Source organism: Pseudophryne corroboree, chromosome 6 (assembly GCF_028390025.1).
Source record: "Pseudophryne corroboree isolate aPseCor3 chromosome 6, aPseCor3.hap2, whole genome shotgun sequence".
Classification (NCBI taxonomy): domain Eukaryota; kingdom Metazoa; phylum Chordata; class Amphibia; order Anura; family Myobatrachidae; genus Pseudophryne; species Pseudophryne corroboree.
Genome location: NC_086449.1, coordinates 824,341,568 through 824,357,566, shown reverse-complemented (window position 1 = coordinate 824,357,566; position 15,999 = coordinate 824,341,568). Strand labels below are relative to the sequence as shown.

Sequence of the window (15,999 nt, the reverse complement as noted above, 5' to 3'; positions counted from 1 at the left end):
ATAAGACCCTCCTGGCAGAAATGGACATTGCATTTATTCGAGAGCCCAGCAGGCAAATGTCCCTCTGGGCATCCCGCATATATAAGACGACGTCTTTAATATGGCTAAGTGTTAGCAATACGGTATCCCTGTCCAGGGTATCCAACCCCTCTGACAGAGTATCTGTCCATGCTGCAACAGCACTGCACATCCAAGCTGAAGCAATAGCCGGTCTCAGTAGAGTACCAGAGTGTGTATACACAGACTTCAAGATACCTTCCTGCTTCCTATCCGCAGGTTCCTTTAGGGCGGCCGTATCCTGAGACGGCAGGGCCACTCTTTTAGATAAGCGCGTCAGGGCCTTGTCAACCCTAGGGGAGGATTCCCAGCGTAACCTATCCGTTGGCGGGAAAGGGTACGCCATTAGTATTCTCTTGGGAATCACCACTTTCTTATCAGGGGAAGACCACGCTTCTTCACATAACTCATTTAATTCATGTGACGGGGGAAAAGTCACTGGCTGCTTTTTCTCCCCAAACATATTTACCCTCTTGTCAGGGACAGGGTCAGCCTCTGAAATGTGTAATACATTTTTCATTGCAATAATCATGTATCGGATGGCCTTAGTCATTTTGGGCTGTAATAGTGCCTCATCCTCGTCGATGCTGGAGTCGGACTCCGTGTCGACATCTGTGTCAACCAACTGAGATAGTGGGTGTTTTTGAGACGCTGACGGCCTCTGAGGCGCCTGGGCAGGCCCGGGTTGAGAGCCCGGCTGTCCCCCGGCAGCAACATAATCAAATCTCTTATGTAATGAGTTTACATTGTCATTTAAGACCTTCCACATATCCATCCAATCAGGTGTTGACACCACATTTATCTGCACTTGCTCCGCCTCCACATAACCCTCCTCATCAAACATGTCGACACAGCCGTACCGACACACAACACACACACAGGGAATGCTCTGACTGAGGACAGGACCCCACAAGGTCTATGGGGAGACAGAGAAAGAGTATGCCAGCACACACCACAGCGCTATATACACAGGGATACACACTACCAGAAGTGAATTTTTCCCAATAGCTGCTGTATCAATACACCTTTTGCCTAAATTGATGTGCCCCCCCTCTCTTTTTACCCTCTTAGTGCCAGGAGACTACAGGGGAGAGCCTGGGGAGCGTCCTTCCAGCGGAGCTGTGAAGAGAAATGGCGCTGGTGTGCTGACGAAGAAGGCCCCGCCCCCTCAGCGGCGGGCTTCTGTCCCGCTGTTTCTGACTAAAAAAAAATGGCGGGGGTTTTACACATATACAGTCACAGACTGTATTATGTGTCTTTTTTATGCCAAAGGTATTCTTATTGCTGCCCAGGGCGCCCCCCCCAGCACCCTGCACCCTACAGTGACCGGAGTGTGTGGTGTGCAGTGGGAGCAATGGCGCACAGCTGCGGTGCTGTGCGCTACCTTAATGAAGACAGGAGTCTTCAGCCGCCGATTTCATCACCAACTTCTGATCTTCTGGCTCTGCGAGGGGGACGGCGGCGCGGCTCCGGGAACGGATGACCGAGGACCTTTGCCTGTGTTCGAACCCTCTGGAGCTAATGGTGTCCAGTAGCCTAAGAAGCGCAACCTAGCTGTGAACAGGTACGTTTGCTTCTCTCCCCTCGGCCCCACGTAGCAGTGAGTCTGTTGCCAGCAGATCTCACTGAAAATAAAAAACCTAACATTACTTTCTTTACTAGCAGGCTCAGGAGAGCCCACTAGGTGCATCCAGCTCTGGCCGGGCACAGATTCTAACTGAGGTCTGGAGGAGGGGCATAGAGGGAGGAGCCAGTGCACACCAGATAGTACCTAATCTTTCTTTTAGAGTGCCCAGTCTCCTGCGGAGCCCGTCTATTCCCCATGGTCCTTACGGAGTCCCCAGCATCCACTAGGACGTCAGAGAAATAGGCATTGATACACAAGGATAGATGCTACCTGTTACATAATGGTTCCCCAGATTGCTAGATTCTTAGTGGGTTGTATGATATGATCACCCAGCAATGTTGGAAGACAAAATGTGAGTTTATGTGGACTGTACAGAGGGGATGTAACTGGATAGGGAAGCATTGAAGGTTATGTGTGTGGGTAAGGAATTTGGTAGGCTTGTCTGAAGAGGTGAGTTTTCAGGGAACGTTTAAAGGTTTGGAGACTAGAGGAGAGTCTTATTGTGCGTGGGAGGGCATTCCACAGAGTGGGTGAAGCCCGGGTAAAGTCCTGTCATTTTGAGTGGGAACAGGTAATACACGTGGATGAAAGACGCAGATCTTGTGCAGAGCGGAGGGGTCTGGTAGGGAGATATTTTGAGATGAGTGAGGAGATGTATGATGGTGCAGTTTTGTTAATGGCCTTGTATGTAAGTAAAAGTATTTTATATTTGACACGGTAGAATACCGGTAACCAATGGAGGGACTGACAGAGCGGATCAGCAGATGAAGAACGTCTGGCGAGGAAGATTAGCCTCGCAGCTGCATTTAAAATGGATTGAAGTGGTGAGAGCCTATGTTTGGGAAGACCAGTAAGGAGACTATTACAATAATCAATGCGGGAGATGATGAGTGCGTGGATTAGAGTTTTTGCAGTGTCTTGTGTAAGATAAGGGCGTATTTTGGATATGCTTTTAAGGTGCATGTAACATGATTTATAGACAGATTGAATGTGTGGAACAAAGGACAGTTCAGAGTCAAGGATGACACCTAGGCAGCGAGCTTGTGGGGTAGGGTGGATACTTAGTCACATTGTCAACAGTTATGGCGATATCAGGTTGGTAACTACTCTTAGCTGGTGGGAAAATAATTAATTCTGTTTTGGAAATGTTGAGTTTGAGGTGGCGAGATGACATCCAAGATGAAATGGCAGAGAGGCATCCAGTGACACGAGCCAATACAGACGGTGATAAATCTGGGGAGGATAGGTAGATTTGAGTATCATCAGCATACAAATGATAATGAAATCCGAAGGAGCTGATTAGTTTACCAAGAGATGAGGTATAGATTGAGAAAAGCAGAGGACCTAAGACTGAGCCTTGCGGTACTCCAACTGATAGAGGTAGAGAAGAAGAGGTGGAATCAGAGAAGTGAACACTGAGAGAGTGATTAGATAGGTAGGATAAGAACCAAGTAAGGGCTGTGTCCTGAAGACCTAGGGACTGTAGTGTTTGTATGAGAAGAGAGTGGTCAACAGTGTCAAAAGCAGCAGAGAGATCTAGAAGAATAAGCAGTGTGTAATGGCCTTTTGATCTAGCAGTGACTAGATCATTCACTACTTTGGTCAGTGCCGTCTCTGTGGAGTGTTGGGCACGAAAGCCTGACTGAAGTGGGTCCAATAAGTTGTGGGAGTTAAGAAAGTGTGTAAGGCGAGTGTAGGCAAGCCTCTCAAATAGCTTGGAGGGACTGGGTAGCTGAGAAATGGGACGGTAGTTAGAGAGTGTGTTTGGGTCAGAGTTGTATTTTTTTTAAATGGGAGTAATGACTGCATGTTTAAACAGAGAGGGAAAGATGCCAGTAGAGAGAGAGAGATTACAGATTTTAGTTAAGGTTGGGATAAGCAAAGGAGACAAAGTTTTACTGACCTGTGATGGTATAGGATCAAGAGGAGAGGTAGTGGAGTAGGAGGATGAAGAGAGTGTTGATACTTCATCTTCACTTGTGGGATCAAATGAAGAGAAAGTGCCGAGGGTTCAGGTAGGGAATTGAGCAGGTCACTGGCTGAGTTAGAGCATACCATTTCATCTCGGATTTTATCAATCTTATCCTTGAAGTAGGAAGCAAGTTCTTGTGCACTGATAGTAGCTAGTGGGGGAGGTGAGGGAGGGTAAAGAAGTGATTTAAATGTATTAAAAAGTCGCTTGGGGTTGTTGGCATGATAAGAGATGAGAGATTGGAAATATGTTTGTTTGGCAGTGTCCAGGGCCTGACGATAGGAGTGGTAGGTAGTCCTATATGTGAGAAAGTCACTTGGATTCTGAGATTTCCGCCACTGACGTTCTACTTTACGTGACAGTTTTTGTAGGTGTCTTGTTGATTTAGAGTGCCATGGTTGGCATCTAAGCCTACGTGGAGTGTGATGGGTAGCTGGAGCCACTTCATCAAGGGCACTCTCTAGGGTCTTGTGCAGGTGGGATACAGCAGTGTCAGGTGTGGTAAATGAAGAGATTGGTGAGAGCAGTTGTTGCAGAGAAGTGGAAAGTTGTTGAAAATGTATATTGTTAGTATTTCTGCGTGTTAGAGGAGGCTTGCTTGGTTTTAGCGTCATAGAATTTAGAGTAATAGAAGAGATTGTGAAGGTGATCAGGTTGTGATCAGAGAGAGGGAAAGTAGTGTTAATGAGTTGGGAAACTGAGCAGAGCCTGGTGAACACAAGATCAAGGCAGTGGCCCTCCTGGTGAGTAGAGGAGTCAGACCATTGGGTGAGGCGCAGAGAGGAGGTGAGAGAGAGGAGTTTGGAGGCTTGGGGAGATTGTGGCCTATCAAGAGCTATATTGAAATCGCCCATACTGATCGTGGAGATGTCAGAGGATAAGAAGTGTGGGAGCCAGGCAGAAAAATCTTCTAGAAATTGTTGTTCGGGTTGCCCAGGAGGGCGATAGATAGCTGCAAAACGCAGAGAGAAGGGGGTGAAAATCCTGATAGAGCGAACTTCAAATGATGTGAATGCGAGTGATGGAACCTGAGGTAGAACAGTGTATGTGAAAAACTGTGACAGTAATATTCCAACCCCAACACCTCTACTATTACCAGGCCTGGATATAGATATAGATATAGTGATGCAGGATAGATTGGGAGTCTCTTGGTATATAGTGATGTAGGATAGATTGGGAGTCTCTGGGTATATAGTGATGTAGGATAGATTGGGAGTCTCTGGGTATATAGTGATGTAGGATAGATTTGGAGTCTCTGGATATATAGTAATGGAGGATAGATTGTGAGTTTCTGGGTATATAGTGATGTAGGATAGATTGGGAGTCTCTTGGTATATAGTGATGTAGGATAGATTGGGAGTCTCTGGGTATATAGTGATGTAGGATAGATTTGGAGTCTCTGGATATATAGTAATGGAGGATAGATTGTGAGTTTCTGGGTATATAGTGATGTAGGATAGATTGGGAGTCTCTGGGTATATAGTGATGTAGGATAGATTGGGAGTCTCTCTGGGTATATAGTGATGTAGGATAGATTGGGAGTCTCTGGGTATATAGTGATGTAGGATATATTTGGAGTATCTGGGTATATAGTGATGTAGGATAGATTTGGAGTATCTGGGTATATAGTGATGTAGGATAGATTGTGAGTCTCTGGGTATATAGTGATGTAGGATAGATTGCGAGTCTCTGGGTATATAGTGATGTAGGATAGATTGGGAGTCTCTGGGTATATAGTGATGTAGGATAGATTGTGAGTCTCTCTGGGTATATAGTGATGTAGGATAGATTGGGAGTCTCTGGGTATATAGTGATGTAGGATAGATTGTGAGTCTCTGGGTATATAGTGATGTAGGATAGATTGTGAGTCTCTGGGTATATAGTGATGTAGGATAGATTGGGAGTCTCTCTGGGTATATAGTGATGTAGGATAGATTGGGAGGCTCTGGGTATATAGTGATGTAGGATAGATTTGGAGTATCTGGGTATATAGTGATGTAGGATAGATTTGGAGTATCTGGGTATATAGTGATGTAGGATAGATTGGGAGTCTCTGGGTATATAGTGATGTAGGATAGATTGGGAGTCTCTGGGTACATAGTGATGTAGGATAGATTTGGAGTCTCTGGATATATAGTAATGGAGGATAGATTGGGAGTCTCTGGGTATATAGTGATGTAGGATAGATTGGGAGTCTCTGGGTATATAGTGATGTAGGATAGATTTGGAGTATCTGGGTATATAGTGATGTAGGATAGATTTGGAGTCTCTGGGTACATAGTGATGTAGGATAGATTTGGAGTCTCTGGGTATATAGTAATGGAGGATAGATTGGGAGTCTCTGGGTATATAGTAATGAAGGATAGATTGGGAGTCTCTGGGTATATAGTAATGAAGGATAGATTGGGAGTCTCTGGGTATATAGTGATGTAGGATAGATTGGGAGTCTCTGGGTATATAGTGATGCAGGATAGATTGGGAGTCTCTGGGTATATAGTGATGTAGGACAGATCGGGGATATATCTAGATATAATATGTTATAGGACTGATCAGGAGTTTGGTATAAAGCACCGGTATATGGTGGTGTAGTACAGATTATATACACAGCTGTAAAGGCGATGTATAGATATGGTTTGCAGCCGTCGGTGTCATTAAACCCTCCAGCCCTCGTAACCAGGGGACGCCTCTTCCACCGCCTCAGAGAAAACAGCAAAGCAGCTCTAATTAAAGGGGCTGTCCTGCTGTGCGGGGCACTGACCTCTGACCTGTGGAAATGTCTCAATGACCTGTGGGCTCTTCCTGCCCAGCAGGAGTTAAAAAGCAAATCACGCTTATTAAAAAAGTAATTGCACAGGAAACATTCACCACTTTCTGCAGGAGAAACAACTTATTTCCAACGCGACGGATGCTCCGCAGCACTACTATACTACACTACACTACACACCAGATACGTTCACTGAGCGACATATACACAGAAGAAAACCACATTGTGTGTTCCGATTCTGGGAAAAATCCACAGCGGATTTACTGTCAAACAAGCAGTAGCAGTTCCGATTGTTTTTTGCCTCTTTTCCTGGCGGCATCACCGGCCATCGGATGAGAGGGAACAGTGAGCCCCATGTATACCCGGTGTCCGCAGCCCTCCCCTGAAAGTTATGAAATACATTGATATTTCTAGGGGCGGCTGCGTGAGGCACGGCCCCTGGATTACAAGCCATTTCTATTCCTGCTGCTGGAACACGGCCAGTCTTTGGCGGCAAAACACAAATTTACACGCTCAGCTGTGAGCGACACATATGCAGAGCCCTCGTGTGTGTGTGTAGAGATTAGCACTTGGCAGACACGGGCTCCGTGCCGTGGAAACGGAAGACGCACACTCTGAGAGCCATACAACCAGCACGGAGTCCGGACGGTGGGTGCTGGCGGAGAATTGTTTCGCCGCTTGTTTCCATTTACATAGAGCCTTTACTGCAATCATGAACTGCTGCGGTATGAATACACAATACTTATATTACCAGCCTGAACAACGGATACACACCTTACACGTAACTCGCCAAATGCTCCAAGCTCGGTGCCAAAACCACTTAGGAAGGGCTGGACCACTCAACTGGCGCAGCTGCACCCGATTCCCCTCCAAAGTGCAGAAAAGTGTCTGGATCGGCCTGGCGGAGTGAGAGGCGGAGCGATGGCGCAAGAGGAGGGACTTCATATCTTCAACCCCTGCTCATGTTTTTGTGGAGGCGCGTAGAAATGAGATTATACGGAAGGGGCGAGGATGTACTCAAATTTCTGACCCCCCTGACTCATATCTAGTACTACTTTGATAAATTCTGCCATTATCCGTCCATTCATCCCCCCCCCCCCCCACAGGTGAGCACTTGTCACACACACACACAGGACATGTGATGCAGAATACTGCGTACGTACACCTGCTGTGGGCATAACGGAGCTGAATACAATTATCACAAGTGGCAGACTTAACCCCCCCTGTGTTCTGGCTGCGAGGGGTTAATGGAAGCTCTGGGGGGTGAGGAGGGGGTCTGCTACAAGTTCATTGGTCCTGCTCTTAATACCTACAACCTGTGCAGCCCCCCCTTCTTCCCCGAGAGTCTCTTTCAGGTCCGCACAATTGGCTCTTTGTTGGCAGGAGAAGGATTAGGGATTGTGTTTTCTATTATTGTACTGCTGATTAATCCTGACCCGGTGTCACTTTCCTCCACGGAATGGTTGGGACGGAGGGATATGTGGGGGGCCATTGGCTCCCGCACCCTCGCCTCAACCCTGCCAAACTCCTTCACGCCTCATTTGCCACGTAAGCGATTACATTTTAAGCTAACGGGCGCTACTGCCTCCTTGAGGGCCGCACAAAGAGAATCGCTCTTTGTGTCGCAGGAATGTAAAGCCGGCGAGCAGGACCTGCGGCGTCTCAGGCACGCCGGGCCTGCGGCGTCTGTTCAACATGGCGGTTACGCCTGTAGGAGGCGCACAGGGTAGGCTGGGAATGACATGTTAGCGAGCGCATGTGACATCATTAAACACACAAGCTCAGAAAATGATGCAGACCTAGTTCTGCAAACCATGCGGCAAATATAAACTATTGTGTAGCTGTTATAGCGGAGGGCGGACGCGACTGCCACAGGGTTTTTCTATTTCATTTTATGAAATTCCAGGAAATAATTATGAGTTGGTCACGTCATACTGCCATATTTTCTGGTATGTCTGGCCCAAGTCCCTTGCTGGGATAAGTGCATGAACTGCCACACAAGCAGTAACTTACTAAGACGGTAAGTCAGCAGTAAGCTGCCGCTGAAAATTAGATTCACTGCGCAGAGAAAGAATAAACGGTTTCATTTTAGAAAGAAAAGGTTTTGTGCCGCAATTCGCCACAGGGCAGGAAAAACGTCTTCTAATTTATGTTACTTGTGGGTAGAAACAGCCATTAACGTCTCAGAAAATGCGAAATATTCTTATTACGATTTATAGTAATTCTCACCAGATTAACAAAAAAAAATCAAATATTATAACACATAAGTGACAATACTTTTAGAAGCTCCTGTAGGTAATATCTCATAAATGGAGAGATCCGACGGCATCGCTGCAAAAACGGAGGCCTTTATCGGTACATGGAATTTCTCGGTGACTTGTAATAGCCATATAAGTTACAATAGAGCAGTAAATGTTCCTGTATATACGTTGAACTTGTCGAACAAGACTTTGGATTTCCAACTGTTGCTACTACACCTCCATGACATCATCTATCCAAACAGAGGCATGCTGGGAGCTGTAGTCCATAGACATACAGCCCACCCACACCAGTGTAGTTGTCCCTTAATGTTTCCTCCTGGGGTCAGGGGTTTACTGCCAGGGGACACAGGATATTTAAGGTGAAATACTAACGAGCTGGTGTACAACTCGCAGGAACTAATAATCAGACGGTAGGGGAGTATACAGAGGGGGTCTCGGGACATTGGCCCTCATTCCGAGTTGATCGCTCGCTAGCTGCTTTTAGCAGCAGTGCAAACGCTACGCCACCGCCCTCTGGGAGTGTATCTTACCTTAGCAGAAGTGCGACCGAAAAGATCGCAGAACGGCGTCTAAATTTTATCAAGCAGTTTCTGTTTCTGAGTAGCTCCAGACCTACTCCTACCTTGCGATCACTTCAGACTGTTTAGTTCCTGTTTTGACGTCACAAATACGCCCTGCGTTCGGCCAGCCACACCCCCGTTTGCCCAGGCACGCCCGCGTTTGTATCTGACACGCCTGCGTTTTTCAGCACACTCCCGGAAAACGGTCAGTTACCTCCCAGAAACACCCACTTCCTGTCAATCACTCAGCAGCCAACACTGCGACTGAAAAGCGTTGCTAAACCTTGTGTGAAACTGCATCGGCTTTTGTGAAAGTACGTCGCGCGTGCGCACTGCACCCCATACGCATGCGCAGAACTGCTGCTTACCTAATCGCCGCGCTGCAAACGAAAGCAGCTAGCGATCAACTCGGAATGAGTACCATTGTCATCAGGACTGGCTGGGCAATGACCATTCAGCAACAGCGACCCACCAGATTGTCGCTCACATACCGGTTCCTTCAGCTCCTGCGGGCAGGGTTTACGCTTTAATATAACAACGCCAGTCTCCTGGTAGAAGGAGCCCAATGCTTATCTAAAATTGGCTGAACTCAAACCAGGCCTTTGATCATTTCTCATCCTTGTGACCAGAGGTGGAGTCATTGTAGCCGGATGGATCCTGAGATGAGTACGTTTGTCGGGGAGGAACTTGGCATCTGGAGAACGTCCAGAGAATCTCTTACCACGGCTGGAAACAGAAGAAGGAGTGACATGTAGCGGTGTAATGTCTCCGGCATTCCGTGGAGCTCAGAGATGGAGGATGTGAGGCTTACCAGCTAATGCATCTAGTGGTTGTGATCAGGAACCTCCAGGAGACACAAAGTTGGATGGAAGCCAAGGAACCAACGATTATGGCTTCTCGACCCAAACGCGCCAGTTGCGTCACGGCTTCCTCCATGTTGCGCCTAACTCTTTAATGAAGTTCGGTTCGTGTATCGGACAGGTTTTAAGCAATGCGGTTTAGGAGTTCTTGGACCTTATGAGATGTATACAGTATTTGTGCATAAGATACGGTACCCGACTCGCTACATGAAGCTCTGTAATGGAGAGCAAGGAATGCTGGGACTTCTAGTTCTATATTTATAAGCGAGACACAAATGGTCTACTAGAGGGTTGCACTGGGACTTGCAGTGCTTCCGTTGTGCAGGTTTTGACTAGGACATTGCCAGAATTCAGGTTATTAACCTTCTCTGCAAAGGTATCCTATCAAACATCTTAAGATATGTAAGAGGTTGGCTCTGGATCACCTCTGACAGTTCCGGTCTAGAACCGCTCTCAGACGCACTCCTGCAGCCCCTGTCAGTGTCTCCACGCCTCATTAAGAGAATACAGAAATCTCTCCCCCTGGCAGCTCTCGGACTGAAACACTGTAATAATTTGCGTCTTGGAAGAGACTTGTAGCTAATGATTCGGGGCTCGGCCAAAGAGCTGTCGCTGGGTCCTGATGAGGCTGCAGCAGCGGGAGCTTGGGGGATTATCAGGGATCCTGCGATTGACAGAAGACGGCGGGCAGAGAGCCGACACGGGGTCCGCCAGGAGCAGCGCTCAAAGACAAATGTCCGCACAGGGTTTTAGCTTGCTTAACGCGCCATGACGCAACCATCACATTACAGAAATGTAACTCCGATGTGCTGCGAATAACGTGCAGGGTGGTGTGGCAGTAGCTGTAACTGTCCCTGTCCCTCATGCTGAGTATACCATAGAGGCTGGTGTGGCAGTAGCTGTAACTGTCCCTCATGCTGAGTATACCATAGAGGCTGGTGTGGCAGTAGCTGTAACTGTCCCTCATGCTGAGTATACCATAGAGGCTGGTGTGGCAGTAGCTGTAACTGTCCCTCATGCTGAGTATACCATAGAGGCTGGTGTGGCAGTAGCTGTAACTGTCCCTCATGCTGAGTATACCATAGAGGCTGGTGTGGCAGTAGCTGTAACTGTCCCTGTCCCTCATGCTGAGTATACCATAGAGGCTGGTGTGGCAGTAGCTGTAAATGTCCCTCATATCAAGTATACCATAGAGGCTGGTGTGGCAGTAGCTGTAACTGTCCCTCATGCTGAATATACCATAGAGGCTGGTGTGGCAGTAGCTGTAAATGTCCCTCATGCTGAATATACCATAGAGGCTGGTGTGGCAGTAGCTGTAAATGTCCCTCATGCTGAGTATACCATAGAGGCTGGTGTGGCAGTAGCTGTAATTGTCCCTCATGCTGAGTATACCATAGAGGCTGGTGTGGCAGTAGCTGTAAATGTCCCCCATGCTGAGTATACCATAGAGGCTGGTGTGGCAGTAGCTGTAACTGTCCCTCATGCTGAGTATACCATAGAGGCTGGTGTGGCAGTAGCTGTAATTGTCCCTCATACTGAGTATACCATAGAGGCTGGTGTGGCAGTAGCTGTAACTGTCCCCCATGCTGAGTATACCATAGAGGCTGGGGTGGCAGTAGCTGTAAATGTCCCTCATGCTGTGTATACCATAGAGGCTGGTGTGGCAGTAGCTGTAACTGTCCCTCATGCTGTGTATACCATAGAGGCTGGTGTGGCAGTAGCTGTAAATGTCCCTCATGCTGTGTATACCATAGAGGCTGGTGTGGCAGTAGCTGTAACTGTCCCTCATGCTGAGTATACCATAGAGGCTGGTGTGGCAGTAGCTGTAAATGTCCCCCATGCTGAGTATACCATAGAGGCTGGTGTGGCAGTAGCTGTAACTGTCCCTCATGCTGAGTATACCATAGAGGCTGGTGTGGCAGTAGCTGTAAATGTCCCCCATGCTGAGTATACCATAGAGGCTGGTGTGGCAGTAGCTGTAACTGTCCCTCATGCTGAGTATACCATAGAGGCTGGTGTGGCAGTAGCTGTAACTGTCCCTCATGCTGAGTATACCATAGAGGCTGGTGTGGCAGTAGCTGTAAATGTCCCCCATGCTGAGTATACCATAGAGGCTGGTGTGGCAGTAGCTGTAACTGTCCCTCATGCTGAGTATACCATAGAGGCTGGGGTGGCAGTAGCTGTAACTGTCCCTCATGCTGAATATACCATAGAGGCTGGGGTGGCAGTAGCTGTAACTGTCCCTCATGCTGTGTATACCATAGAGGCTGGTGTGGCAGTAGCTGTAAATGTCCCTCATGGTGAGTATACCATAGAGGCTGGTGTGGCAGTAGCTGTAAATGTCCCTCATGCTGAGTATACCATAGAGGCTGGTGTGGCAGTAGCTGTAACTGTCCCTCATACTGAGTATACCATAGAGGCTGGTGTGGCAGTAGCTGTAACTGTCCCTCATGCTGAGTATACCATAGAGGCTGGTGTGGCAGTAGCTGTAACTGTCCCTCATGCTGAGTATACCATAGAGGCTGGTGTGGCAGTAGCTGTAACTGTCCCTCATGGTGAGTATACCATAGAGGCTGGTGTGGCAGTAGCTGTAACTGTCCCTCATGGTGAGTATACCATAGAGGCTGGTGTGGCAGTAGCTGTAACTGTCCCTCATGCTGAGTATACCATAGAGGCTGGTGTGGCAGTAGCTGTAACTGTCCCTCATGCTGTGTATACCATAGAGGCTGGTGTGGCAGTAGCTGTAACTGTCCCTCATGCTGAGTATACCATAGAGGCTGGTGTGGCAGTAGCTGTAACTGTCCCTCATACTGAGTATACCATAGAGGCTGGTGTGGCAGTAGCTGTAACTGTCCCTCATGGTGAGTATACCATAGAGGCTGGTGTGGCAGTAGCTGTAACTGTCCCTCATGGTGAGTATACCATAGAGGCTGGTGTGGCAGTAGCTGTAACTGTCCCTCATGCTGAGTATACCATAGAGGCTGGTGTGGCAGTAGCTGTAACTGTCCCTCATGCTGTGTATACCATAGAGGCTGGTGTGGCAGTAGCTGTAACTGTCCCTCATGCTGAGTATACCATAGAGGCAGGTGTGGCAGTAGCTGTAACTGTCCCTCATGCTGAGTATACCATAGAGGCTGGTGTGGCAGTAGCTGTAACTGTCCCTCATGCTGTGTATACCATAGAGGCTGGTGTGGCAGTAGCTGTAACTGTCCCTCATGCTGAGTATACCATAGAGGCAGGTGTGGCAGTAGCTGTAACTGTCCCTCATGCTGAGTATACCATAGAGGCTGGTGTGGCAGTAGCTGTAACTGTCCCTCATGCTGAGTATACCATAGAGGCTGGTGTGGCAGTAGCTGTAACTGTCCCTCATGCTGAGTATACCATAGAGGCTGGTGTGGCAGTAGCTGTAACTGTCCCTCATGCTGTGTATACCATAGAGGCTGGTGTGGCAGTAGCTGTAACTGTCCCTCATGCGGAGTATACCATAGAGGCTGGTGTGGCAGTAGCTGTAACTGTCCCTCATGCTGAGTATACCATAGAGGCTGGTGTGGCAGTAGCTGTAAATGTCCCTCATGCTGAGTATACCATAGAGGCTGGTGTGGCAGTAGCTGTAACTGTCCCTCATGCTGTGTATACCATAGAGGCTGGTGTGGCAGTAGCTGTAACTGTCCCTCATGCTGAGTATACCATAGAGGCAGGTGTGGCAGTAGCTGTAACTGTCCCTCATGCTGAATATACCATAGAGGCTGGTGTGGCAGTAGCTGTAACTGTCCCTCATGCTGAGTATACCATAGAGGCAGGTGTGGCAGTAGCTGTAACTGTCCCTCATGCTGAATATACCATAGAGGCTGGTGTGGCAGTAGCTGTAACTGTCCCTCATGCTGAATATACCATAGAGGCTGGTGTGGCAGTAGCTGTAACTGTCCCTCATGCTGAGTATACCATAGAGGCAGGTGTGGCAGTAGCTGTAACTGTCCCTCATGCTGAGTATACCATAGAGGCTGGTGTGGCAGTAGCTGTAACTGTCCCTCATGCTGAGTATACCATAGAGGCTGGTGTGGCAGTAGCTGTAACTGTCCCTCATGCTGAGTATACCATAGAGGCTGGTGTGGCAGTAGCTGTAACTGTCCCTCATGGTGAGTATACCATAGAGGCTGGTGTGGCAGTAGCTGTAACTGTCCCTCATGCTGAGTATACCATAGAGGCTGGTGTGGCAGTAGCTGTAACTGTCCCTCATGCTGAGTATACCATAGAGGCTGGTGTGGCAGTAGCTGTAACTGTCCCTCATGCTGAATATACCATAGAGGCTGGTGTGGCAGTAGCTGTAACTGTCCCTCATGGTGAGTATACCATAGAGGCTGGTGTGGCAGTAGCTGTAACTGTCCCTCATGCTGAGTATACCATAGAGGCTGGTGTGGCAGTAGCTGTAACTGTCCCTCATGGTGAGTATACCATAGAGGCTGGTGTGGCAGTAGCTGTAACTGTCCCTCATGCTGAGTATACCATAGAGGCTGGTGTGGCAGTAGCTGTAACTGTCCCTCATGGTGAGTATACCATAGAGGCTGGTGTGGCAGTAGCTGTAACTGTCCCTCATGCTGAGTATACCATAGAGGCTGGTGTGGCAGTAGCTGTAACTGTCCCTCATGCGTGAGTATACCATAGAGGCTGGTGTGGCAGTAGCTGTAACTGTCCCTCATGCTGAGTATACCATAGAGGCTGGTGTGGCAGTAGCTGTAACTGTCCCTCACGCTGAGTATACCATAGAGGCTGGTGTGGCAGTAGCTGTAACTGTCCCTCATGCTGTGTATACCATAGAGGTTGGTGTGGCAGTAGCTGTAACTGTCCCTCATGCTGAGTATACCATAGAGGTTGGTGTGGCAGTAGCTGTAACTGTCCCTCATGCTGAGTATACCATAGAGGCTGGTGTGGCAGTAGCTGTAACTGTCCCTCATGCTGAGTATACCATAGAGGCTGGTGTGGCAGTAGCTGTAACTGTCCCTCATACTGAGTATACCATAGAGGCTGGTGTGGCAGTAGCTGTAAATGTCCCTCATGCTGAGTATACCATAGAGGCTGGTGTGGCAGTAGCTGTAACTGTCCCTCATGCTGAGTATACCATAGAGGCTGGTGTGGCAGTAGCTGTAACTGTCCCTCATGCTGTGTATACCATAGAGGCTGGTGTGGCAGTAGCTGTAACTGTCCCTCATGCTGAGTATACCATAGAGGCTGGTGTGGCAGTAGCTGTAACTGTCCCTCATGGCTGAGTATACCATAGAGGCTGGTGTGGCAGTAGCTGTAACTGTCCCTCATGCTGTGTATACCATAGAGGCTGGTGTGGCAGTAGCTGTAAATGTCCCTCATGCTGAGTATACCATAGAGGCTGGTGTGGCAGTAGCTGTAATTGTCCCTCATGCTGAGTATACCATAGAGGCTGGTGTGGCAGTAGCTGTAAATGTCCCTCATGCTGAGTATACCATAGAGGCTGGTGTGGCAGTAGCTGTAAATGTCCCTCATGCTGAGTATACCATAGAGGCTGGTGTGGCAGTAGCTGTAACTGTCCCTCATGCTGAGTATACCATAGAGGCTGGTGTGGCAGTAGCTGTAACTGTCCCTCATGGTGAGTATACCATAGAGGCTGGTGTGGCAGTAGCTGTAACTGTCCCTCATGCTGTGTATACCATAGAGGCTGGTGTGGCAGTAGCTGTAAATGTCCCTCATGCTGAGTATACCATAGAGGCTGGTGTGGCAGTAGCTGTAATTGTCCCTCATGCTGAGTATACCATAGAGGCTGGTGTGGCAGTAGCTGTAAATGTCCCTCATGCTGAGTATACCATAGAGGCTGGTGTGGCAGTAGCTGTAACTGTCCCTCATGCTGAGTATACCATAGAGGCAGGTGTG

At 48.2% G+C, this 15,999-nt stretch overlaps 1 protein-coding gene across 1 annotated transcript in view; it reads right to left on the bottom strand.

The window, feature by feature from the left end:
• The window catches only part of ERC1 (ELKS/RAB6-interacting/CAST family member 1), a 79,495-nt gene extending 69,318 nt beyond the window's left edge, over nucleotides 1-10,177 (bottom strand). Inside the window, exon 1 of the mRNA XM_063930080.1 lies at nucleotides 10,053-10,177. Coding sequence (XP_063786150.1) covers nucleotides 10,053-10,177 — 125 coding nt within the window. The remainder of the gene's footprint in view (nucleotides 1-10,052) is intronic.
• Between the last annotated feature and the right edge of the window lie 5,822 nt (nucleotides 10,178-15,999).